General features: G+C 40.6%; 1 protein-coding gene across 4 annotated transcripts in view; it reads right to left on the reverse strand.

Annotated features, from left to right (window-relative positions):
- Nucleotides 1-642: 642 nt before the first annotated feature.
- The window catches only part of ercc8 (excision repair cross-complementation group 8), a 37417-nt gene continuing 11647 nt past the window's right edge, over nt 643-26412 (reverse strand). For all 4 annotated transcript variants that reach the window (XM_063042975.1, XM_063042978.1, XM_063042976.1 and 1 more), the window contains 6 exons: nt 25810-25876; nt 16944-17047; nt 16188-16312; nt 12634-12831; nt 8375-8464; nt 643-1767 (listed from right to left, as the gene is read on the reverse strand). In XM_063042975.1, coding sequence (XP_062899045.1) covers nt 1699-1767; nt 8375-8464; nt 12634-12831; nt 16188-16312; nt 16944-17047; nt 25810-25876 — 653 coding nt within the window. In that variant the 3' untranslated portion in view covers nt 643-1698. The remainder of the gene's footprint in view (nt 1768-8374; nt 8465-12633; nt 12832-16187; nt 16313-16943; nt 17048-25809; nt 25877-26412) is intronic.

Consider the following 26412-nt stretch of genomic DNA (forward strand, 5'->3'; position numbering starts at 1 on the left):
TATTGGCAAGACCCGACGCAGACTGGGAGATCGTTTCGCTGTACACCTATGCTCTGTCCGCCTGAGAAAGCAGGATCTCCCAGTAGCCACACATTTTAATTCCACATCCCATTCCCATTCTGATATGTCTATCCACGGCCTCCTCTACTGTAAAGATGAAGCCACACTCAGGTTGGAGGAACAACACCTTATATTCCGTCTGGGTAGCCTCCAACCTGCTGGCATGAACATTGACTTCTCAAACTTCCACTAATGCCCCACCTCCCTCTGTCCCCCTCACTATACCCCTTGCCCATCCTGTTTTTCCCCCTCTCCCTTTTTCTTTCTCCCTGGGCCTCCTGTCCCATGATCCTCTCATATCCCTTTTGCCAATCAACTGTCCAGCTCTTGGCTCCATCCCTCCCCATCCTGTCTTCTATCATTTTGGATCTCCCCCTCCCCCTCCCACTTCCAAATCTCTTACTAGCTCTTCTTTCAGTTAGTCCTGACGAAGGGTTTCGGCCCGAAATGTCGACTGTACCTCTTCCTAGAGATGCTGCCTGGCCTGCTGCTTTCACCAGCAACTTTTACGTGTGTCACAAGAAAACAAGTAGTTTTATTTATTAAATTAACAAGTGATGTTTTGCAAGTACCATATCCAGTTGTTTAAATTGTATTTAATAGAATATGTACACTTAATTTGCACAAATCCGGTATTTATTTATCAACTGTTAAATTGCGTGAATTCAACAATGTTCTTTGTTTAAAACATATACTGTTTTTATCATGCACATAAAATAATCTTGCACAATAATATATAGTAAACTCATGTTAAGACTTCTTAATGTTAGTTAAGTCTGCATTTCCTAGCCTTCATTATAAACATTAAGAAACTTTTTCTGAAAAATACAAGAGAATAACGTTTAAACTGCCAGATAACAAGCTAAAGCTAAATTCGTGACACACACATACACACGTATACAATCAAGTACAGTACCAGTACTCTGATACTCAAACATTAATTCCATGAGTTCTTAACTATAATCTGAATGCAAATTAGTTGTTAAAAATAAATTGCATTTGTTTAAATTGGAGATCACATGTATGCATCTCTGTACGCGTGTTTGTGGGACAGGAACTACTTGACAGTCTTGTTATTAATTCACAAAGAGAACATTGGGAATGGTTCTGTGTTGAAAATCCATTTAAATCATTAAAGATGATTCATCTTCAAAAAAGTGAAAAAAAAATCACTTTGGCAAAAAGAATACTGTGAAAATATTTTGAGCTTTAAATATTCACAGAATTCATAACAAATTAAGAACAAAATTACATTTCTAATTCCATTCGTGACCTGTCGGAATGAGTTTTTGCCTCTGAAGCATTTTATCAGCTCTCTGTACTTCTTTCAAGTATGTAGATTTGTATATGAACCTTGGCAGTGCTTATCAGCATGCTGGTGCAAACTACTTGTCTCTCTGACCTGAGGCTACAAATGGAGACCAACTGAAGGGCTCAATCTGTTTCCATAAACTGAGGTCAGTCATATGAAAAAATCAGGGTCCGTCCATCTGTCTTAGTACTGTCATCAGAAATCGATGCTCCTTGGTTTAGGCTGTACATTTTCACCTCAGTGTCACACTCAGTGTTTGGAGTATTCTGAACAGCCGTACCCACATATCTGCAACAGTGTTTTTGTCCCAAAGAGCAAAACAAAATTCAGTTTTCTTCATCGCTGCTGCTCCATTCATCTTGGAACATGACATTTTGAGCGGTTCTGGTTTCAGACTGCAAAATGCAAGATTATCAAATAAGTTCATATATATCTTTGAATTGTTCAAATGTTATTTCCTAAATAAAATATACATGGTTAAGATCATTGTAAATATGAAATAATAAATGTAACTTTTTTGCTTTTTGTAAAATGAAAGGAAATAAAATAACTATTTTATTTACATCATTATATGGTTCAACTGGATGAGCATAAACAAATAAATAAAAGCCCCTCCTTTCTCTTTACAAAATCCACACAGAATCAGCTGGTGCAGCCACTCGAGTTGGATTACCGACACCAGGAGTGCATGAAAAGAGCTACCTTTCAATAGAGAGGGCCAATAAGAATAATTCAAGTGCAAGAACTCAGCAGACCAGGCAGCGTCTACAGAAAAGAGTACAGTCAATATTTTGGACCGAGACTCATTCTTTTGAGTGTACCAGTCTTTAGAGTGGCTTTGGAACATCAGGCTCAGGCGACAACAGGCTTAAGTTACTCTCTCTCTGTTCTTATTTGTTCATTCCTCATCTATCAGGGCATAGTAGATTAGTGAGAATGGCTCCAGGGCCAGTGTTTTGTACTCTGTGTGGGATGTGGGAAGTCTGGGAGTCCTCTAGTCTCTCAGATAAACACATCTGCACCAGGTGTACCCAGCTGCAGCTCCTGAGAGAAGGTTTTAAGGAACTGGAGCTGCAGCTTGATGACCTTTGACTCATACGAGAGAATGAGGAGGTGATAGACAGCAGCTGTGGGGAGGTAGTTATTCCTAGCTAGCAGGAGAGAGGTCTGGTGCTGTGGCTCAGTAGAGCAGAGAGGTGAAGGACTGTAGTGTTACTAGGAGATTCCTCAGAGACAGATTGCCTGGTACCAGAATCAGGGATGTATCCGATCGGGTCCATGGCATTCTCAAGGGCGAGGGTGAGCAGCCAGAAGTCTTGGTACATTTTCGTACCAGTGACATAGGTAGGTGAGGTGAGGCAGTCCTGAAGAGACATTTTAGGGAACTAGGTAGAAAGCTGAGAAACGGGACTTCCAGGGTAGTAATCGCTGGATTGCTGCCTGTGCCATGTGCCACTGAGGGTAAGAATAAGATGACTTGGCAGGTGAATGCGTGGCTGAGGAACTGGTGCAGGGGGCAGGGGTTCAGATTTCTGGATCATTGGGATTTCTTCTGGGGAAAGTATGACCTGTACAAATGGGACGGGTTACACTTGAACTTGAGGGGGTCCAACATCCTTATGGACAAGTTGGCTAGAGATGATCAGGTGGGTTTAAACTCATTTGGCGGGGGGATGGGAGCTGGAGTGATAGTGCTGAAGATGAGATAGTTAGTTTACAAACAGAGGCAATGTGTAGTGAGACTCCCAGCAAGAAGAGGCTGATGATAGGACAGAATTGCAGTCAACAAGTTGAGTTGGCAGATGAAATTGAGAAAGGTGAATACAGGACTAAAAGTGTTATACTTGAATGCGTGCAGTCCATGGAATAAGGTCAATGAACATGTAGCAGTTACAGATTAGCACATATGATGTTGTAGGCATCACTGAGGTATGGCTGAAAAAAGATTATAGCTGGAAGATTAATGTCCAAGGATACACATTGTATCAAAAAGATAGGCAGGAAGGCAGAGGGGGTGGCATGGCTCTGTTGGTCAAAAATGAAATTAAATCATTAAAAAGAGGTGACACAGGGTCCAAAGGTGTTGAATCATTGTGAATAAGGAATTGCAAGGGTAAAAAGTCCCTGAAGAGCGTTATATACAGACCCTGAAACAGTAGTAAGGATGTGGTCTACAAGTTACAACAGGAGACAGAAAATGCATGCCAAAATAGCAATGTTATGATAGTCATGGGGGATATGAAGTAGATTGGGAAAATCATGTTGGTGTGGGTTTCCTAGAGGGGCAATTTCTAGAATGCCTGTAAGATGGCTTTTTAGAGCACCTCGTAGTTGAACCCACTAGGGGATCAGCTATTCTGGATTGGGTGTTGTAATGAACCGGAATTGATCAGAGAGTTAAAGTAAAGGAACCCTTTAGGTGCCAATGATCATAATATGACAGAATTCACCCTGTAATCTGAGAGAGAGAAGCTAAAGTCAGATGTATCAGTATTACAGTGGAATAAAGGGAATTACAGAATCATGAAAGAGTAAACAACAGGAATTCTGCAGATGCTGGAAATTCAAGCAACACACATCAAAGTTGCTGGTGAACGCAGCAGGCCAAGCAGCATCTATAGGAAGAGGCGCAGTCGACGTTTCAGGCCGAGACCCTTCCTGACGAAGGGTCTCGGCCTGAAACGTCGACTGCGCCTCTTCCTATAGATGCTGCTTGGCCTGCTGCGTTCACCAGCAACTTTGATGTGTATCATGAAAGAGTAGCTGGCCAGAATTGATTGGAAAAGAGCACTGGCAGGGCAACAATGGCTGGAATTTCTGGAAGCAATTTGGAAGGCACAGGATATATACATCCCAAAGAGGAAGAAGTATTCTAAAGGCAAGATGACACAACCATGGCCAACAAGGGAAGTCAAAGCCAACATAAAAGCCAAAGAGAGGGCATATAATAGAGCAAAGATTAGTGGGAAGTTAGGGGATTAGGAAGCTTTTAAATATCAATAGAAGGCAACTAAAAATTCATTAAGGTAAAGATTGAATATGAAAATAAGCTAGCCAATAATATTAAAGAGGATGCTAAAAACTTCTTCAGATACAAAAAGTGTAAAAGAGAGGCAAGAGTGGATACTGGAACACTGGAAAACGATGCTGGAGAGGTAGTAATGGGGCACAAAAAATGGCAGACGAAAAACTGAGTAAGTATTTTGCATCAGTCTTCACTGTGGAAGACACTCATAGTTTGGTGGATGTTCCAGGTGCCAGGGAGCATTAAGTGTGTGAAGCTTTCATTACTAGGGAAAAGGTTCTTGGGAAACTGTAAGGTCTGAGGGTAGATGAGTCACCTGGACCAGATGGTATACACCTCAGGGTTCTGAAAAAGGTGACTGAAGAGATTGTGGAGGAATTAGTAATGATATTTCAATAATCACTAAATTCTGAAATGGTTCTGAAAGACTGTAAAACTAAAAATGTCACTCCACTCTTCAAGAAGGAAGAGAGGCAGAAGAAAGGAAGCCTGACCTCAGTGGTTGGGAAGATGTTGGAGTCGACTGTTAAGGATGAGGTCTCAGTGTACCTGGAAGCACATGACAAACTAGGCCGCAGTCAGCATGGTTTCCTCAAGGGAAAATCTTGCTTGACCCAAATCTGTCGTATTTCTTTAAAAGAATAACAAGCAGGATAGACAAAGGCAAATCGGTTGATGTTATGTACTTGGATTTTTGAAAGGCCTTTGACAAGTTGCCACACCTGAGGCAGCTTAACAAGCTGTGAACCCATGGTATTACAGAAAAGATTCTAGCATGGATAAAACAGTAGCTGACTGGCAGGAGGCAAAGAGTGGAAATAAAGGGAGCCTTTTCTGGTTGGCTCCAGAAAAGGAGCTAACTAGTAGACACTAGTGGCGTTCCACAAGGGTCTGTGTTGGGACCGATTCTTTTTACATTATATGTCAATGACTTGGATGATGGAATTGATGGTTTTGTTGCAAAGTTTGCAGACAATATGAAGATAGCTGGAGGAGCAGGTAGTTTTGAGGATGTAGAGAGGCTACAGAAGGACTTAGACAGATTTGGAGAATGGGCAAAGAGGTGGCAGATAGAATACTGTGTCTGGAAGTGTATGGTCATGCACCTTGGTAGAAGAAATGAAAGAGTTGACTATTTTCTGAATGGAGAGAAAATACAAAGACCTGAGGCACAAAAGGGATTTTGAAGTCCTTGTGCAGGATTCCCTAGTTTGCAGTTAAGTCTGTGGTGAGGAAGGTGAATGCGATGCTAGCATGTGTTTCAAGAGGACTAGAATATAAAAACAAGGATGTAATGTTGAGACTTTATAAAGCACTGGTGAGGCCTCACTTGGAGTATTGTGAGCAGTTTGGGGCACCTCATCTTACAAAGGATTTGCTGAGACTGGAAAGGGTTCAAAGGAGGTTCATGTAAACAGCTTGTCATATGAAGAACGTTTGATGGCTCCCAGCCTGTATTCGCCGGAATTTAGAAGAATAAAGGATGACCTAATTGAAACCTATTGAATAGTGAAAGCCTTGATAGAGTGGATGTGGAGAGGATATTTCCCATGGTGGGATTGTTGAAGACCAGAGGACACAAGCTCAAAACGGAAGGGCATCCTTTTAGAATGGAGATGAGGAGGAATTTCTTTAGCCAGAGAGTGGTTAATCTGTGAAATTCATTCCCACAGGCAGCTGTGGAGGCTGAGTCATTATGTATATTTAAGACAGAAGTTGGTAGATTCTTAAACACGAAGAATTCTGCAGATGCTGGAAATTCAAGCAACATACATCAAAGTTACTGGTGAACGCAGCAGGCCAGGCAGCGTCTCTAGGAAGAGGTACAGTCGACGTTTCGGGCCGAGACCCTTCGTCAGGATGAAGGGTCTCGGCCCGAAATGTCGACTGTACCTCTTCCTAGAGATGCTGCCTTGATAGATTCTTAATGGGTCAGGGAATGAATGAATATTGGGGGGGGCGGGGGGGAGGAGGCAGGAGATTGGGGCTGAGAGTAAAATGGATCAGCCATGGTGAAATGGTGGAGCAGACTCAAAGGGCCAAATGGCCTAATTCTTCTCCTATATCTTATGATCTTATGATCTGAAAGATGTCTGAAATGAAGTCATTTCTGAAAATTACCAGAGTGAATGAAGTAGATGTGTTTGCAATTCCTTCATGTCAGGAATTATTACCTTGTCTATTAATTTGAAAACTCAGTATTTAACCTAACATGAACTCTGAACAGACACTTAGTGGCTACTTTATTAGGTACACCTGTACAATAATGTAAATATTTAGTCAGCCAATCACATGGAGGCAGCCCACTGCATAAAAGTATACAGACCTGGTCTAAAGGATCAGTAGTTGTTCAGACCAAACATCAGAATGGGAAGAAATGTGATCTAAGTGACTTTGACCATGTAATGATTGTTGGAGGAAGATGGGGTGGTCTGAGTATCTCAGAATTTGCTGATCTCCTGGAATTTTCATGTTCAACAGTCACTCGAGTTTACAGAAAATGGTGCGAAAAGTAAAAGAACATTGTGTAATTGGCAGTTCTGTGGGTGAAAATGCCCTGCTAATGAGAGGTCAATATCTGGAATGGTTCAAGCTGACAGGAAGGCAACAGTAACTCATATAACCACACATTCCAACAGTGGTGTGCAGAAGCACATCTCTGGATGCACAACATGTTGAACCTTGAAGTGGATGGGCTACAGCAACAGACGATGACACTGGTTCCACTCCTGTACCTGATAAACGAGCCACTGAGTGTAAATATCATGTCAAGATGGAGCATTCTTGAGAGAGAGATCGAGAGATAGAGAGAGAGATAGAGATGATGCACATATCCAATTTATAAAATATAGTCCATTTGTAGATTGTGATTTTGCTGGAACCAGTGTACCCTTTCCAACTAAAAGACAGTAGATTCATCCAAACAAACATGTTTTTTTTTACGATCATATTTTGTGCATTTTGTTAGGAGATGGGACTTTAACGGTAGGAATAGAGCACAAACACGTTTACAGAATAAAGCATTTTGAATCTTGTCCCAAGAATGTGCCTCAATCCTGACCTTAAAGATAATCACCTCAGTGTGACTATTACATTTCACATTACAGTAACCTTACCATGATGCTTTATGAAGAACAAGCATCACTCAGAAATTTAGAGTGGTATTTGCTGTCATATTTTCAAACAATCTTTCTTCATTATAGTTGCAGAGGAAGTTGCCAATTTCAGGGCAATTTTGCAATATGCTTTGCTCTGAACTCATCTATTCTAGAACTGAACCCAGGTTACAAAGCTGAAAGACTATATCCAATGTACCAACCAACTGAATGTATGTCAGTAGTATTTATAAAACCCCACCACAGTCAGTTTGCTAAGTTAAGCAGACAGCAAAATGTGCTGTAACTGCATTTCACTTCCTTTTGGATTAACTTACGTCTGAAAAGTCTTCTGTACAAACATCTGGTATATGCCAAAAGTGTGAGGTCTGTCATCTTATCATTATCCGGTAAGACTGTGGCGCGCTTGGACACAGCAGTCAACCAAAGGTGCTGCTATCTTTTTTAATGATCGCAAGCCACTGCTAAACATTAAAAACTTCAAATACTGCAGGTCTACCCCATCATAGGTTGCATGTTGGCGGAGGAGCTGAACGTGCTGTGGACCGTGTTTCTGCCTGCTACAGAGAGGTGCCAGAGTTGACCAGACATGAATACCCATGAATACAGCTAATCAAAACAGATACTCCTTTGGGGCCAAGATGCAAAATACACCACAAGGTACATATAGCACATGTAAGATAGCAGTTTAAAGTGATTACTTCCTTAACATAAATATTGAGGATAGGTGTAGGTTTAGGTGAAGTCATTAAAAATATAAAGCAGAAGTTAAAAAGTGCAGAAAGCAGCCAGCATAGATGTGAATATTTTCATTACAATATCATGTATTGGAGAGGTAAAATATTCAGATAAATTGCTCACCCCTTTAACTTCATCACCTCCCACATCTATTTGACCAAGATCTGGAATCCATGCTAAAATGTTAACATCACTGCCACCACTATAAAGCTCCTGAAGAGAAAGAAATTCATTTTGTAGTAAATATTTGAAGATCAGATTTCAATAGTTACTGGTATTACAAAGCACAATTTTTCTAACACATTTTTTTCAACGAATAAGTTCTTCTTGGGCTTCCCACCAGATAGCGGTACCGATGTTAACTGGTGATTCAATGACAAACTCTGCCATCTTCATCAGGGATGATGCCTGGACATGTCTTGCCTAGTGGCATTTATACCCACATCATCCGTTCCTCCCGACTGGCAAATTCTCACCCAATCAGGTTTCCGCTGTCCCACCTTGTTTTTAATCGAATTCCAGTTCTTAATTAGAGTGAGACCTTCGCCTTTGTTAATTTAGGTTTATTTCAATGGCTTCCTTCACCAGGTGGTCCCAAAAGCCATTGGTGCGGCACAGCAGTTTTGTGCCGTTGAAGTCAATCCTATGGCTGTTGTCAATGTAATATTCTGTTACTGACAATTTCTCTGGGTAACCTAAACTGATACACCTCCTGTGCTCCTTGATGCAGGTTTCACCATGTGTCCTATCTGGCTGATATACACTGCTCTGCATTCACAGGGAATCCTGTAAACGATAGCTGTCCTGAGTCCCAAGTCATCCCTAGCCCATATAAGCTGTGATTGAGCTTCCTTACAGGTTTGTGGATGGTATTAATCCGGTATTTTTTCAGGATCCTGTCAATTCTTCCAGAAACCATGGAAATATAAGGAAGACAGGCAGTAACGACAGGTTCAACCTTGTTGTTAGGTTTCCTGATTTTTCCGTCAGCTCTTTTGAGGGTCTGATTGATTCCCTTCACCTTGCAGCCATTCTGTAGGAATGTTGTGCAGAGTCCTCTTACTTCTTCATGGAGACTCTCCAGGTCCAAAATAGTTTTTGCACAGTTAATCAAAGTAGGAAAAAACCGCTGTGCTTTGGGAGGCGTGATGGTGGCTATAATTGTTGAGGTATAAATCTGTGTGAGTGGGTTTCCAATGGACACCACATCCAAGGCTACCATCCAGTTTCCATCATATTAGAATGTCCAGGAATGGAAGGCAACCATTCTTCTCCATCTCCATCCTAAATTGAATCCCTGATGGAGATGGCAGAGTTTGTCATTGAAAAGTCGGTTAAAATTGATATCTGTACCCGGCTGGATGCCTGAGAAGAGTTTATTTGTCATATACGTCAGGAAATCCTTTTCCCATTTTTTTAAAATTTAAAAAGAAATAGAGAAGGGCGATTTACATTTAAAGTTGTAATTTCATTGTTTTCACCTCACAAAAGAACTGGCATTTCCCTTTTAACAGAGTACATTGCATCACTGGGAGAAATGACTGACTGAAATGTCTACATCTGACAGGAAAAGGAACCGAACTAATTTTAGCAGGGGTACAACTGTAACTCAGAAAATGATACCAATTGTGCAATTTCAATCACTATCACAGAAAGTGAACACTAAAGTCAGTATCATGTATCTGGAAATCTGAAAATAGAAAATGCTGGAAGCATTCAGCAAATTAAAATACTTAGTCTAGCTCCTGTAAGGACTCCATTCCATTCTCTTGGTGCCTCCATCTCTGCCATATCTACTTTAATAATGAGAAGGTGCTCCTTCTTCCCAAACCATGGCTCCCCTCTACCATAATAGAACATAGAAGAACAGGAACAGGACTTCAGCCCACAGTATGTGCTGAACATGATACCAAAATAAAACCGATGGCCTCTGCCTGCACATGATCCATTCTCTGCATACTCATGTGCCTCTTGAACAACACTGTAATATCTGCTTCTACCATCAACCCTGGCAGCAGGTTCTAGGCACCTGACACACTTAGTGTAAAAAAAACTTGCCCACGCAGGTCCCTTTAAGCTTTCCCCTTCTTATCTTAAAGCTATTCAACATTTCTACCCTATATAGGCCTCTTATAAACTTCTATCAGGTTTCCCCCTCAGCCTCCAATGCTGCATGGACAACAATTCAAGTTTGTCCAACCTTTCCTTTTAGTTAATCCCTCTAATCCAGGCAGCATCCTGGTAAACCTCTTCTGAAACCCTCTCGGATGCTCTGAACAAGTTCTACTCTGTCTATGCCACCTGCACTAATGCATTCATTGTGGGAGAAAACAACTTCTCCAATGGAGAAGTTAAAATCTCCAACACTGAATGCATATTTCTCCTTTCTGACCTCTACCCACACAACCCAAGTGGATGAGCCCTCCAGTATGTCCTCTCTGAGTGAAGCTGTGCTATTCTCCTTGATTAGTAATACAGCTCCTCCGTCTCTCTTACTTCCCTCTATATCACGCTGACAGAGCCCTCATCTGTTTCATTTGTTTCCTGCACTCACGCCCTCTACTCCTAGCCACAGTAAGAGTTGAGTTACCCTGGTCTTCACATTCCACTCTATCGGCCTTCTACAGATTACAATCCATAATTTCTGCCACCTTCAGTGAGATTCTAACAACAGATGTGCCTTCTCCCTCCCCCTCCCACTTGTTCATTGTTATGAAGGAATCAAATCTTTCCTGGCTTGTTTTGCCCATTCATTTCCCTCAACCATCAACCATACCCTTTCTCTACACTTTGCCATGCCGTTAAGAAATGCAACACCTGCTCCTTTACATTGTCTTTTTCCACCACTCAAATCCCAGAGCAATTGTTTCATGTGAAACTGTGATTCACTTGCCCTTCTTTCAATATTGTGTATTCATTCGGTGCTCATCTGGATTAGAGAAACCTATTGCAGATTGGTTTGCAAAGCACTTGCAGCCACCCGTAAGAGCTTCTAATTACCCAGTTACCTGTTATTTTAATCCTCCATCCTACGCTCAGTCTGACCTATTTGAGAGTAGTCTCCTACACTATTAAAACAGACTGCTTGAGGAATAGCACCTCATCTTTTGCCTGAGCGCATTGTAGCCTTGCAAACTCAAAGTAGATTTTCAGGTAATTAATTTTCTCTGACTGTATCAGAACTGGTCAATAAGTCTGTGATACTGGTTCAGATTTCCCTTTCTCTGTTAGCACAGTCTATCCTGTTGTGCAAGTAAAACAGCCCTGCATTTTGTGACTTTTATGTTCCTTTGTTTGTATTCTAATTCTCAAACTGCCCCTTTTTCATAACTTTTAGAGTCCTTTGTTCAAATGTCCATTTAAACTTTTGATAGAATGATCTTCGTTACATCCTACGTATTTCCACAGCAATTATGACCTTACATTTTCAGAAATATTTCCCTTGTCCTCCTCTGTCATGTCTGCACTTGAAACCAACTTGTTTTCTCCCTTTTCCAGTTCTGACAAAAAGAACTTCAATCTTAAATGTTAACACTTTCTTTTTCCAGCTAACCACAGCAGATGGTTACAGCAAAATGTAGCAGCTCTTAAAATGTTAGATACTGCCAGTCACTTGTCAAGAACTTGTCTGGCTCTGGCGAGAAGATAGGGTTGGTTGGAGTATCATCAGGACTCTGGAAGTGCAGAAGGATGTCTAGAAAGTGGGGCCTTAGCAGGTGGACGGGCAGAGGAGAAACTGAAGGTAGATTCTGTAGATTATAGCTCCATGGCCAGAACTTAGAACTTTGTGGAACTTGGGCTCCAGAGTTTGGTTACACCTACTCCACAAAGATCCCTCTAAAAAGGATTGCTTCACAAACAGGAGTATGATGAAAACATGACTGTTATAGGGGTGCCCAATGACAAAAAATATTTTTCTAGGAATTCCTTTGTAGTCAATGGTGTATTATATTGAAAACAACAATGGTTTGCTATAAATATCTCTTTAGTCTCAGAACAATGAAGACACGAGATACTTATGTAGCTATATTTTCTTCTCTGCTAGTTGTAAGAAAAAATGAATTATGATTAAGAAACTTGCAAGTTTTGTTTCTTCATCTGCTTACTCTCAAAAAATAGTCTATTTGATTTCTGAAAAAATGCTTAACAGAATATATGCAAGCAGAGATTTCCAGTAAGAATATATTCCCAACTCTTGTTTAATAATCCCTAATAGACTAGAAATGACACCCAAGCAAAATGGAAACTACGGATATCCTATCTTAGTATATGAAAATAATCAGTATCTTTGCCATTGAACAACTGGAATTCAATTCAGTTATTAGCTGGAGATCTTTTAATACTGTAATAGCAATGAAAAAGACACTAAGAAATTTACTTACTTGGAAGTAAGACTGGAATGTGCAGCAGTTTACATAATTATAATGCCCCCTGAGTTCAGTTAGCAATTGTCCTGCATAGATATCATAAACTGCAATACAAGAATCGACTGGGACAAACGCAAAATCTGGACTGCAACCACTGGACACTGTAAACTTGAGATTCTTTCGACTTCCATTGCAAACTCTTCCATAGTTCACCTGTAAGCATTAATCTGAAGTTACTTTTAGAAATAGTTCTGTTTTTTATTTCAATTTTATAACTTTTCACATTTTAATCATGTTGTAGTGGCTAAATTGCAAAATCTACTGTGCTATAAAAAGAATACATTTACTCAAATCCCATCTGTTTTCATTTTGCACACTAATTCCTGGTCAAAAGCTCTATGAAAGTCCAACACCATTTAACAGTCCTCAAGTATACTTACCCATTAGAAACATCTTTAGAGTTTATAGAACATAGAAAACCTTTGGCCCACAATGCTGTGCTGAACATGTAATTACTTTAGAAATTACCTAGGGTTACCCATAGCCCTCTATTTTTCTAAGTTCCATGTACCTATCCAGGAGTGTCTTAAAAGATCCTATCGTATCCGCCTCCACCACCGTCGCTGGCAGCCCATTCCACACACTCACCACTCTGCGTAAAAAATTTACCCCTACCATCTCCTCTGAACCTACTTCCAAGCACCTTAAAACTGTGCCCTCACGTGGTAGCCATTTCAGCCCTGGGAAAAAGCCTCTGACTATCCACACGATCAAAGCCTCTCATCATCTTATACATCTCTGTCAGGTTACCTCTCATCCTCCGTCGCTCCAAGGAGAAAAGGCTAAGTTCACTCAACCTATTCTCATAAGGCAGGCGCCCCAATCCAGGTAACATCCTTGTAAATCTCCTCTGCACCCTTTCTATAGTTTCCACATCCTTCCTGTAGTGAGGTGACCAGAACTGAGCATAGTATTCCGAGAGGGGTCTGACCAGGGTCCTATATAGCTGTAGCATTACCTCTTGGCTCTTAAAACTCAATCCCATGATTGATGAAGGCCAATGCACTCTATGCTTTCTTAACCACAGAGTCAACCTACGCAGCAGTTTTGAGTGTGCTATGGACTCGGACCCCAAGATCCCTCTGATCCTCCACACTGCCAAGTGTCTTACCATTAATACCATATTCTGCCATCATATTTGATCTACCAAAATGAACCACCTGACACTTCTCAGCCCAGTTTTGCATCCTACTGATGTCCTGCTGTAACCTCTGACAGCCCTCCACAACACCCCCATCCTTTGTGTCATCAGCAAGTTTATTGTGATAATTGTTTATTGGCCAGAATTCAATTTTTGATCCGATACACGTTAATCCCTACCAAATTATAACGGTATTTCATCTTCAGGCATCCTTTCTTATTCCTTCTGATACATTGTAGTGATGAATTTTCAAATTAGCATTTGAATCCTTTTTTAACTCTGCCTCTTTTGTTACCCCTGTGGAAACTAATTCTTCACTATCACCACAAATTTACAGGTTCTTAGACTTTCTTATCCATTTTTATCTGCACAATTTGGTTGCAATGGTGCTTTAATTTGTAGTTAGAAATTCCACAATACAATTCAATTTTACCTCAGATAAATGACTAGCTTATAAATTATTGGCTATATCCCCTCCGATTCTCATAGATCTGTGCAGTTTCATTTCAAATCCAGATTTTCAGCAGACTTCACTTTTTTCCCCAGTGCAGACATCTTTAAGTGGTGCCTTAAGAAGGCGGCATCTATCATTAAAGATCTTCACAATCCAAGACAACCCCTCTTTGCTTTACTTAAGGAGGTAGAGGAGCCTGAAGTCCTTCATTCAACGAGTTAAAACAGCTTCTTCCCTTCCGCCCTCAGATTTCTGAAGGGTCCATAAATGCTACCTCATTTTTGTCTATTGCTTTATTTATTTATTTTTGTAACTTATGGTATTTTTTATGTCTTGGACTGTACCGTTGCTGCAAAACAAAAAAATTTGGTGATAATAAACCCGATTCTGATTCCCTGGCTGTCACAAATAATGCCAAATATTTATTATTTAGTAACATTGCTCCTGTAATAACTATATTTATTTTTTACATAAGACATAAGAAATGTTTAAAGGTAGAACTAAAAGCTTTACAAAGTTCCTAGGCAACATAAAAACACTGCAACAGTTTACTAAAATACTCCTCCCTTGGAGGGTCAGACACCTTGAGCCAATAGGCTGGTCCTGGACTTATTTCCTGGAACAATTTACGTATTACTATTTAACTATTTATGGTTTTACTACTATTTATTATTTATGGTGCAACTGTAACGGAAACCAATTTCCCTCGGGATCAATAAAGTATGACTACTACTACTACTAAATGGGCAGTAGATGATTGTTACTTCCTTTGCATCTGCAGCTCAAAGGGACATATGGCTTGACAGCATAATACATCCTTTGGACTACTGTGTCACTGGTGACCATTGTGTATCTACACAAATGCCACCTGCTTACATTACTTTCATATCACTTTATGCTGTGCTCATGTAAGTACATGCCTAGAAGCATCTTAAATGTTGATACTGTTCCTGCTTCCACCATCTCCTCTGGCAACTCATTTCACACCTTGTGTGAAAGATTCTCCCCTTGGATCCCCTTCAAACCACTTCCCTCTCACCTTAAACCCATGCTCTCTAATTTTAGCCATCACTACCATGGGAAACAGGCTCTGGCTATCTAAGATTGGCTGATTTTGCTTATGGCTGTCAGCAATTATCTACTTAAACAGGATGAGAAACTGATAGCCAGTGGCTCCAAAAAGTCTGAGGAAGATTTGGATTTCCATGGAAGTGCAGCTGAGCATAGAAATCTGAAAAGCTTTGAAGGTCACAATGAGTCCAGGAAAAACAGGCACAGAGAAAGCAAACCATTTGCTGGGATTGAGTCATTGACTCTGTGTAGAAAAGCAAGAATAGGTAAGTGCTTTACTAATTTGTTCAAAAAAAGAATACCTTTTTGACAAGATCACAAATACCATTCCATTGGGAAGGTAAATAGAGAATGTTGAATCTTTAAAATTCTCTACCCTGGGAGACTGTGGAAGTTCAGTCATTAATTGCATTCCACGCTGACATCAAAAAAAATCTAGCGATTAGAGGAGTCAAGAAATATGAGACAATGGCAAGAGGTAAGAGATTAATCATTATGTTATTTAATGGAGGAGCAATTTTGAAGGGACAAATATTCTTATTTCTTATGTTATTCTGGTATGACTGCATTGAGAAGGTTGTTTCACAGATATCGTCACACTATAGGATCATGACGATCAACTAATATCTCAGATTTCTTCATCTGTGGGTAGTTCCTATTCCACCATCAAGTCATTTCTAAATGACTGGTGCATTTCTAGCATTTCCTACTTTCCATTATGTGTAGTTCTTTCTATATTTCATTGTCATTTTGAGTGCTGTATTTTTGAATTAACAACCACTTAATATATTACAATTGAAGTTTTTCCAATTAGATTCATGCTGTGTAAAAAATGGAAAGTACCAGTGTATTTTCCCCCGTGGAACTATTCCAGAGTCTCATGCGATCATCTGTCCCAATAGTTAAAAGATGAAGTCCGTCACTAGTAAAGCACAGGCCATTAACACGTCCATTGTGAGCGGTGTTTGCTGTCAAAGAAGAAATTGTTGATGAAAACTTGTTATTAATACTATACCAATAAATGGCAACTGAAATTGCAATAAAATCAATACTACGTCACAAAGGAAGGGACTAATGGAGATCGACAAGGGAATCTTTCATCCTTTTTTTTAGTGTTTCAATAATGTTCCCACTTTACTTTGATTTTCTGCATTTGCAGTGGCTTTTAATTATTTAATTGAAAAGGCCTGTGATTACTATCACCTTGTGAATTAGATAATTCCAACTTGGGAGGCAGTAAAATTGCTGCAACTGGCAGAAGCAATGAAGGAATAAAATGGAGGAGACTCATTGCAACTGTTCTCCAGTTACTGCTGGTGAAAAGTCCGTGTTCTGCTGTTATATTGACAGAGTCTGAATTGGAAATATGAAATATAGCAGTATGGAATAGCCTTTGTTTACTTGAGAAACTTTACATCAACAAGAGTCACTCATTACTGGAAAGAAAGGGTGCAAAAATTTAATCAGCCCTACAGAAGTTACAGAATAAATCACTTGTCTGTGCTCTAGACTAAACTTGCAAGGAAAAGAGAATTACACAAGAGTTTGCATTAAAATGGCTAACATAACTTATGAAGGAAAACTTTCCAAACTAATTACCTGATTCTGAAGAAGATTTAGCAATTTCACCATTGTGCTGATCAAGCACAATTAAACTCCCAGAAGCTTTCCGTACATCCCAGATTCTAACTTTGCTATCAGCACTAAGAGAAAGGTAATTTGAAAGAAAAAAAACTTTAGAAAAGGACCTCAACAACCACAATGAAATAATTCTACTGACAAACAGTGCAGTCAACATCTCCTGAATCTTTCTTTCTAGAACTTCAATATGTGTCAAGTATAAACAGATGTGTGTTCCAAGATATAAGACTGCTTAGCATCATTTCTGAAACACACATTTAAAGGAGAACGAAATAATGATTATTCCATGTCTGATGCAGTTTTTAAAAACACACCAAGGTAAAAAAGACAATAATAAAAAACACAATAAACATAAATACATGACATAGCTTATATACAAAAATTGGTTTTATGAACATAAAGTGATGATTGGTTCAAGAGCCCCTGTAGATACTGGGATTCTGACAGGCAATGATAAGGTAATGCTGGTGGGATGTGAGGTGTGGTGGGGTAGGTTGGTGTTGATCAGTCTTACTGCTTCCGGAAAGTAACTGCTTTTGAGCCTGTGGTCCTGGCATGGATACTACGTAGCCTCCTCCCTGATAGAAGTGAGACAAACAGTCCATGAGGAGGGTGGTTGGGATCCTCTGTGATACTGCTGGCCTTCTATTTGCGTCTTTCTGTATCTACAGTACATCCTTGATGGCTGGTAAGCTAGTGTGGTGATGCGCTGGGCAGCTTGACTCCCTGTTGTAAAGCCTTCCTGTCCACCACAGAGCAGTTTCCGCACTGTGCAGTGACGCAGAATTTGAGAATGATTTCTACTGTACATCTGTAGAAGGCTGTGAATATTGACAAACACAGTCCAGCTCACTTCAGGCTCTTCAGAAAGTAGGGGCATCAGTGCAGTTTAAAATGATATCATAGTTGATACAGATATCGTGATTAGAAGGGCCTGTTTCTGTGCGGTGCTGTTCCATGTTTTACAGTATATTCAAAATTTTCACAAATAAAACACACTACAATATTCTCTTTCCTAATTTAGGACAGCTGAAGCCAAGTGCACCATTTCACTGCAGAGTCCACCAAAACTGAAAGACCCATCAGGCCGTGAACTCCAGCTTGCAGGTTTACTTACTGATTTAAAGGACTGAACTGGATAGGAATCCTCTCGTGATATCCTGATAGTTTGGTATGTAAATGAGGTAAGCCATTCCGGGAGTTTAGGGCAGGGCTTGGGTTGGGGTCGGAAATTACTGAAGACTTATGTATTACTTATTTTGCAAAAAGATTAATACAAGTTGGAAACTTCAGAGAACACCATTAATTTTAATAAATATCTTACTAAAGAAGCTAATCAGAATCAGGTTTAATATCATGGCAAATGTCATGAAACCTGTTTTGTGGCAGCAGTACATTGCAATACAGGTGTCCTCCGCTTTTCGAACGTTCGCTTTACGAAACCTCACTGTTACGAAAGACCTACATTAGTTCCCTGTTTTCGCTTTCAGAAAGTGTTTTCACTGTTACGAAAAGAAAAGCAGCGCGCGACCCGAACAGCTGCTCTCCCCCGGATTCGGAACAGCATTCTCGCTGGCATTGCTTAAACACGTGCCTGTGAGCAGCCGTTAGCAAGATGAGTTCTATGGTATCGGGAAAGCCTAAAAGAGCTTGTAAGCGTGTTGCACTTAGTGTAAAACTAGACATAATTAATCGTTTCGATCATGGTGAACAAAGTAAGGACTAAGTGAGTTTGGCTTGTGGAAGCTGACGAAGATGACGTTGAAGAGGTTTTGGCATCGCATGACCAAGAACTGATAGATGAAGAGCTGATGCAATTGGAAGAGGAAAGGATAACAATCGAAACCGAATGCAGTAGCGAACTGAACGTGAAGCAACTGCGTGACATTTTCGCTGCAATGATAAAGTACGACTTTAATTTTGAAAGGATACATCGGTTTAGGGGATATTTGTAAGATGGTTTGAGTGCTTACAAAGAACTGAATGATAGAAAAATGTGCAAGGCTCAGCAGTCAAGCAAGCCTTCCATATCAACCACAGCAGACGACGAACCTCGACCTTCGACATTGAGGCAGGCAGTCATAGGAGAAGGTGAGCTGCCTGCCCTAATGGAAATAGACGACGAGATGACACCCCATTGTCCCACCACCCCTACCTCCAGGCCGCGGACAGATACCGATTCGCGGAGAATGCAGCGGTAGCCAGGAGGCACACAGCACATCTTTAAGAAAAAAGCCGAAATAAACATGTTAATTAATTAGGTGCCGCCCGACATGTAATTGTTGGCCCAGATCAGAGGCGACGCAATTGGAAATCGGCACTGATCTGGGCCTGTGTGCTTCGTGGCAATGTATCTGTCGGCGGCCTGGAGGGTGGGGGCCACTGCACCACCCCAACCTGCGACAACTCAGCCGAACACACCTTCAGCAGTGTGCTTGGCACTGTCCCAATTCCGGTAAGTGATACTACACTGTACATACATTATTTCTACTTTATATAGGCTGTGTATTTTTACGTGTTATTTGGTATGATTTGGCAGCTTCATAGCTTAGAGGTTACTGGAGTGTTTCTGCCAACAGCGCTTGCGTGAGATTTTCTGCCGACGGCGCTTGCGCGAGATTTTCGCTATGGAGAACAGCGCAGCAATGATTGTGGAAAAGTATTTCTACTTTATATAGGCTGTGTATTTATCATATCATTCCTGCTTTTACTATATGTGACTGGTATTTTAGGTTTTATGTGTTATTTGGCATGACTTGGTAGGTTATTTTTAGGTCTGCGAACCTTCACAAAATCTCCCCATATAAGTAAATGGTAATTGTTTCTTCGCTTTATGACATTCCGGCTTACGAACCATTTCATAAGAACACTCTACCTTCGGATGGCGGGGGAAACCTGTACATAGTAATAAAAACTATAAATTACAATAAAATGTATACATAAAAAAATAAATTAAATAAGTAGCGCAAAAAGAAAGGGAAAACATACTGGGGAAGTATTCATGGGTTCATTGTCCTCACAAAAATCTGATGGGGGGGGGTGGGGGCATTGAGAAGAAGCTGCTCCTGAAACATTGAGTGTATGTCTTCAGGTTTCTGTACCTCCCCCTTGATGGTAGCAATGAAACGAGAGGATGCCCTGGGTGGTGGGAGTACTTATGATGGGTGTCGCCTCTTGAGAGATCATCCTTTGAAGGTGTCCTGGACGCTGGGGCGGCTAATGCCCATGACGGAGCTGGCTGAGTTTCCAACTTTCTGCAGCAAGTAAAGGCCTGCAAACCCTGCCAGTTGAGCTGTGCATCCGAATCCATCTCTAAGCTCAATCAGATTTGTTTTCTTGCATTTAAGACAACTTTCCATAGGTCGTACCTGGACTTCTTGTATAGTTCTGGATCACCAGTCTTAAATGCCACAGATCTAGCCCTCAGCAGATTACGAATCTCTTGGTTCATCCAGAGTTTTTCATATGGGTACGTCCGGTATGTTCTCAAAAGTGCACACTCCAACACACAGGTTTTGATGAATTTGGCACAACTGTGATGTATTCATTCAAATTCAGAGATGATTCCCTGAATAATGTCCAGTTCACTGACTCAAGGCAGTGCTGTAATCACTCCTTCACCTCCCTTGATCATACCCTCTTGGTCCTCACTACTGATGCTGCAGTTTTCAGTCCCTGCCATAATCAAGGAGTAGAAATAGAGCCAGTCGATCAGACTTTCCAAAGTTTGGGTGTGGGGTAGCACAGTAAGCGTTCTTGATGGTGGTATAACAGTGATCAAGTGTGTTGTCATCTCTGTTTCCACTGGTGAAATGTTGGTGGTAGTTCTGCAAAAACTTCTTCAAGCTGGCCTGGTTGAACTTTCCCAAAATGATAGGGAAGACATCAGGGTGTGCAGTTTTGTGGCTGCTGATTATATTGCTCAACTCCTCCAGGGCCTGCCTGACATTAGCCTGAGGTGGAATGTACATTGCTACCAGGATGAGGGCAGAAAATTCCCATGGCGGATAAAATGGGTGGCATTTGACCGCTAGATGTTCTAGGTCGGGTGACTAGGACTGAGACAGATCCGACACGTTTGTGTGCCACGATGAGTTAATCATAAAGTATACTCCACCTCCTCTGTCTTTAAAAGACTGAGCTGTACTGTCTTTTCGAAGAATGGTAAAGCCGTCAAGTTGCAGTGCTGCCCCTGGCGGGTGTGAGCCACGTTTCTGCGAAGCAAAGTACACAGCAGTCCCTGATGTCCCTCAGGTACAGCAATCTTGCTCTAAGGGCTTCAATTTTATTTTCCAGAGATTATACATTCACCAGCAGGATAGTCGCCACCTAATGACACCATCTTGAACACACAGTAAGATAACTATGGGCACATGGCCAAGTGGTTAAGGCATTCGACTAACGACCTGAAGGTCGTGAATTCCGAGCCCCAGCCAAGGCAGCGTGTTGTGTCCTTGAGCAAGGCACTTAACCACACAGTGTGCTCTGCGATGACACTGGTGCCAAGCTGTATTGGCCCTTGCCCTTCCCTTGGACAACATCGGTGTCGTGGAGAGGGGAGACTTGCAGCATGGGCAACTGCTGGTCTTCCATACAACCTTGTCCAGGCCTGCACCCTGGAGAGTACAGACTTTCCAGGCGCAGATCCATGGTCTTGCAAGACTAACGGATGCCTTTAAAAAAAGATAACTATACTTACTTAATTCATCTTAAATCTAATTGATACTTAATTCTTCTGGCACAATGAATTAACACTTAATTGTGCCAGAACAGATAGTGGAGTAGTTGTGGGGAAAGATGTTATTAAGCTTACAAATAAAGCAAGGCATTGAAAGGTTGAGCATGGTGGGCCTAACGTTCTCAGTTGTGTATATTTCAATACAAGGAGTATTGTAGGACATCAGGGCATGGCTTAGCACGTGGAAATATGACATTGTTCCCCTTAGTGAGACTTAGTTGCAGGAGGAGCAAGACTGGCAGCTCAATGTGATGGGGTTCCGTTGTTTAACATGTAATATAGCTGGAAGGATTTAAGGGGAGTGGGGGTATGATGAGTCACGGAAAATGTTATGGCAGTGTTTAGGCAGGTTAAACTGAACAGTTCATCCACTGAAGCTAAAAGGGTGGAAGTGAGGAATAAGAAAGGGATGAACACTTTAACGGGATTATATTATAGACCACTTAATAGTCCACGGGATACAGAGAAGCAAATTTGTAGTGAGATTGCAGACTGTTGCATGAAACCTAAGGTTGTGATAACAGATGATTTAACTTTCCACATATTGAGATACTCCCATACTTTAAAAGGGTTGGATGGGATAGAGTTTGTCACATGTGTTCAGGAAACTTTCCTTAATCAATATAAAGAGGTCCCAACTAGGAGTGCAATACTAGATCTCCTTTTAGGAAATGAAGCAGGACAAGTAACAGAAGTTAGTGTAGGGGAATACTTTCCATCTAGTGATCATAATGCCATTAGTTTCAATATAATTATAGAAAAGGATATCTTTCATCCTCGGGTTGGGAGTCTAAATTGGAGAAAGGCCAGTCTTGATGGTATCAGAAAGGATCTAGCAAGTGTACATTGGGACACTTTCTGGCAAAGTTGTACTTGGTAAGTGGGAGGCCTTCAAAAGTGAAATTTTGAGAATACAGTGTCTGTACTTTTAGGAAACCTTGGTTTTCAAGAGATATTGAGGCCCTGGTTAAGAAAAAGAAGGAGGTGCATAGCAGGTATAGGCAGGAAGGAGCAAATGAGATACTTGAGGAGTATAAAAAATGCAAGAGAACACTACAGGAAATCAAGAGGGCTAAAAGGTATGAGGTTACTCCAGCAGGCAAGGTGAAGGAGAATCCCAAGGAATTCAACAGATATTTTAAGAGCAAAAGAATAGTAATGAACAAAATTGGTCCTCTGGAAGAGCAGTGTAGTCATCTAGGCATGGAGCCAAAAGAGAAGGGGGAGATCTTAAATGGATTGTTGCATCTGTGTTTACTCAGGAGATGGACAGAGAGTCTATATAAGTGAAGCAAAGCAACAGTGAGATCATGGACTGTACACAAATTACAGAGGAGGTGTTTGCTGTCTTGAAGCAAATTAGGGTGGATAAATCTCCAGGGCCTATCGAGGTGTTCCCTCAGACCTTGTGGGAGGCTCGTAGAGAAATTGCATGGGTCCTGGCTGAAATATTTAAACCTTCCTTAGCAACAGGTGACGTGCTGAAGGATTGTAGGATAGCAAATGTTGTCCTGTTGTTTAAGAAAGGTTCTAAGAATGAGCCAGGAAATTATTGGCCATTGAGCATGATATCAGTAGTGAGTAAGTTATTGGAAGGTATTCTAAGGGACCGGATATATAAGTATTTGTATAGACAAGGACTGATAGTTAACATGGGTTTGTGCATAGTAAATCATGCCTAACCTAATCATAAGTGCGTGGTCAGACAGCAACTATGGGACAAGAAACAGAATTAATATTTGAGGTCCAAAACACTAACTGGAACTGGGAAAGAATGACATTATGTTAGATTCAGCAACAGAGAAGGTGGAGAGGGAAGATGGGTAGTAAAAGGGAAAAACAAGTGAGAAGGAACTTTTCTCTTTTTTCTAAAGAAGGTTAAGAGGCAATTTGATAGAGTTGTATCAGATGATGAGAGGATTAAACAGAGTGGACAACCAGCACCTTTCCCTCAAGTTAGCAATGGCTAACACCAAGCATATCCTTTCAATGTAATTGGAGGAAAGATTAGGGGGGATGCAGAGGTAGTTTTTCTTTTTACACAAAAAGTTCTGGGTGCCTGATACATATTGCAGGGGATGTTGCTAGAGGCTGATACATAAAGGATATTTAACAGACTCTTAGATAGGCACATGGCTGAATGAAAAGTAGAGGGTTATGGCTTGTATCAGAGGGAAGGATTAGATTGATCTTGCAATAAGCTGAATTTAGATTTATTTAAATCTTACATCTGTCCCACAACGTGAGGGAGTAAAAATCTTTGTGTTATGACTCCGTTGCAATGTACAAGCATGTGAATTTAAGTCTAACGGCTTGTAGAAAGAAGCTGTTCCATAACCTGTTGGTCCTAGCTTTAATGCTGCAGTACTGTTCGCCAGATGGAAGCAACTGAAACAGTTTATGGTTGTCCCAAATGATTTTCCAGGCCTTTTTTACGCACCAACAAAGATAGGCACAACATTGCGGGCTAAAGGGCCTGTATTATGCAGCACTGCTCTATGTTCTACTCTGATGTGATATGACCAAATGAGTAAACGTGGTAGTTAAGAGGAAGATTATTCTTTGTCAGTGTTGCGTAGCTGATAAAAGGGCAGTTATTGAGAGTGGAAAAATAACTGAGCTCGAATCACATTTCTGCCTGTTCATCCATATGTGATGCTCAGTTTTCCCTTCTCCACCAGTACAGTCTGGCATGCTCAGACTGTCGCACAGTATTGTTTTAGCTATCAAATGCTTTCAGTTCTCCAAAAATTGTAATAGATACTGAATTTTCTTAAATTTTGTTTAGATCTTGTATGTTAGTTTCTTTTTTTAAAGAGATACTAATTTGAATCCATAGTCATGATAAGCCCAGCAATCTCAACTGGAAGTTTTATCATAACTGGCAAAATAAAAACAGTTAGTCATCATACAAGGAGACATCATCAGTGCCCTGTTAATTTGTGGAGAGCCCTTTGAATGCTTGGCCTTTAAATATCTATCAATCCACTGACTGGTCGTCATTATGGAAACTCATTTGTGATGTAGGGAGGGAGTCTTATCGCAAATATTCCATCGGCCAAATGGGGAGAAAACCATCCACAAGGATCCATGAATATCAACTGGTTGTAAAACGACATGACCAACTCTTCCTAGTCTCCACCTATGAAGATCGAGAGGGGCACAAGTTCAACTGGGCATCAGTTAAAGTCACAGCGCAAGCAAACACACGGAATGCAAGAGTATTCCTAGGAGCTTGGTTTTCCGGGAACAATTCTGTAAACAGATATGTACATCTTGATCCTATTTATAAACCAATGAGGGCAAAATTCCGGACTGAAACGCAAAGAGTTCACCATGCAACCGATCAGCGATGAGACTCTCTCCCTGCATCACAACCAAGTTTCCGTAATGACAACCAATCAGCCGATTGGTAAGTATATAAAGACCAAGCATTCGGAGGATACTTCACAAAATAACAGTGCACTGATGATATCTCCTTGTATGGTGATGAAACGTTTGCAAATGAATTCCCAAGAGAGTAGAACAACTCAACCTAACTATCAACCACCAGAGCTACACATTTTCTGAGTTATTTCCAAAAAAATAAGAAATTCTATTTCCTAATTCTCACCATAAACTGTGATGATAGTTGTGAATATCAACTGATATGGGTAGCTGGTGCTTATCTCAGAAACCATTGCCTACAATAAAGCAGCTTTCTTCTGCTGATCAAAAATCACAGTCCATTGAACAAAGATATTATTTGGTGTTTAGCCTATGTATAACCTTATAAGCAGTCATTTTGACTTTGCATGTTTGTGAATCAGAAGTCTGCTTTACATTCTCTTGATTTTTGTTTTCATTGATTTCAACAAAACAAAACCCTGGGAGGTGTGTAACGGCACCATCACCCCTATCGATTTACTGCAGCATCAAAGTTATCCCAACTCTCACAGAAAAAATAAATGAATGAAGAAAGCCATCAGAGAAGCTGGCAAAAGAGATCATTGATGTGTACATTCATAAATTATTATTTTGAAATCATACTAAAAACATTAAGAAGTTTTCCAGGGATAAAAACATATTTAATAAAATAAAAATTACCTTGCTGTTACTAATACATGCTCATGACGTGGTGACCATTTCACAGACAACACCTCACCTCTATGACCTAAGTGAGAATGTGGGGTTTGGGAGTTAAGGAATTATAAATGCTAAAGAGCATATAAAAGCACACATATAGAGACATACAGCACAAAAATCGGCCCTTCAGCTCTGAGTCTGCACCAACCATCCACCTACATTGATACTAGATTCATTGAATTGTTCATTCTTCATTATGTTCTATCGACTCCTACCCCCCAAAGTTCTAAAACTCACCTAGACAGTACTGGCAACTTACATGGGATTGGAAAGAGGAACCAATCCACACAGACACTAATAGAATGTGCAAACTGTAAATACACAGCACCCAAAGTCAGGATTGAACCCAGGTTTGCAGTGGTAGCAGATCTACTCACTGCACCTACTCCAGAATGATACTTATCTAATGAACATCAGCGTGAAGAACCGGGCATTCCATGTTGCAGTCTGAAAGTGAGCCAATGGATTTTACTTTTGATTTGGTCATTAGGTGCTTCTTGAACTCTTGAATGTTAACAATAAATTATAATTAGAATTTAAGCATATTCTTTAGTAGAAACGTGG

Source organism: Mobula hypostoma, chromosome 3 (assembly GCF_963921235.1).
Source record: "Mobula hypostoma chromosome 3, sMobHyp1.1, whole genome shotgun sequence".
In the NCBI taxonomy this organism is placed as follows: domain Eukaryota; kingdom Metazoa; phylum Chordata; class Chondrichthyes; order Myliobatiformes; family Myliobatidae; genus Mobula; species Mobula hypostoma.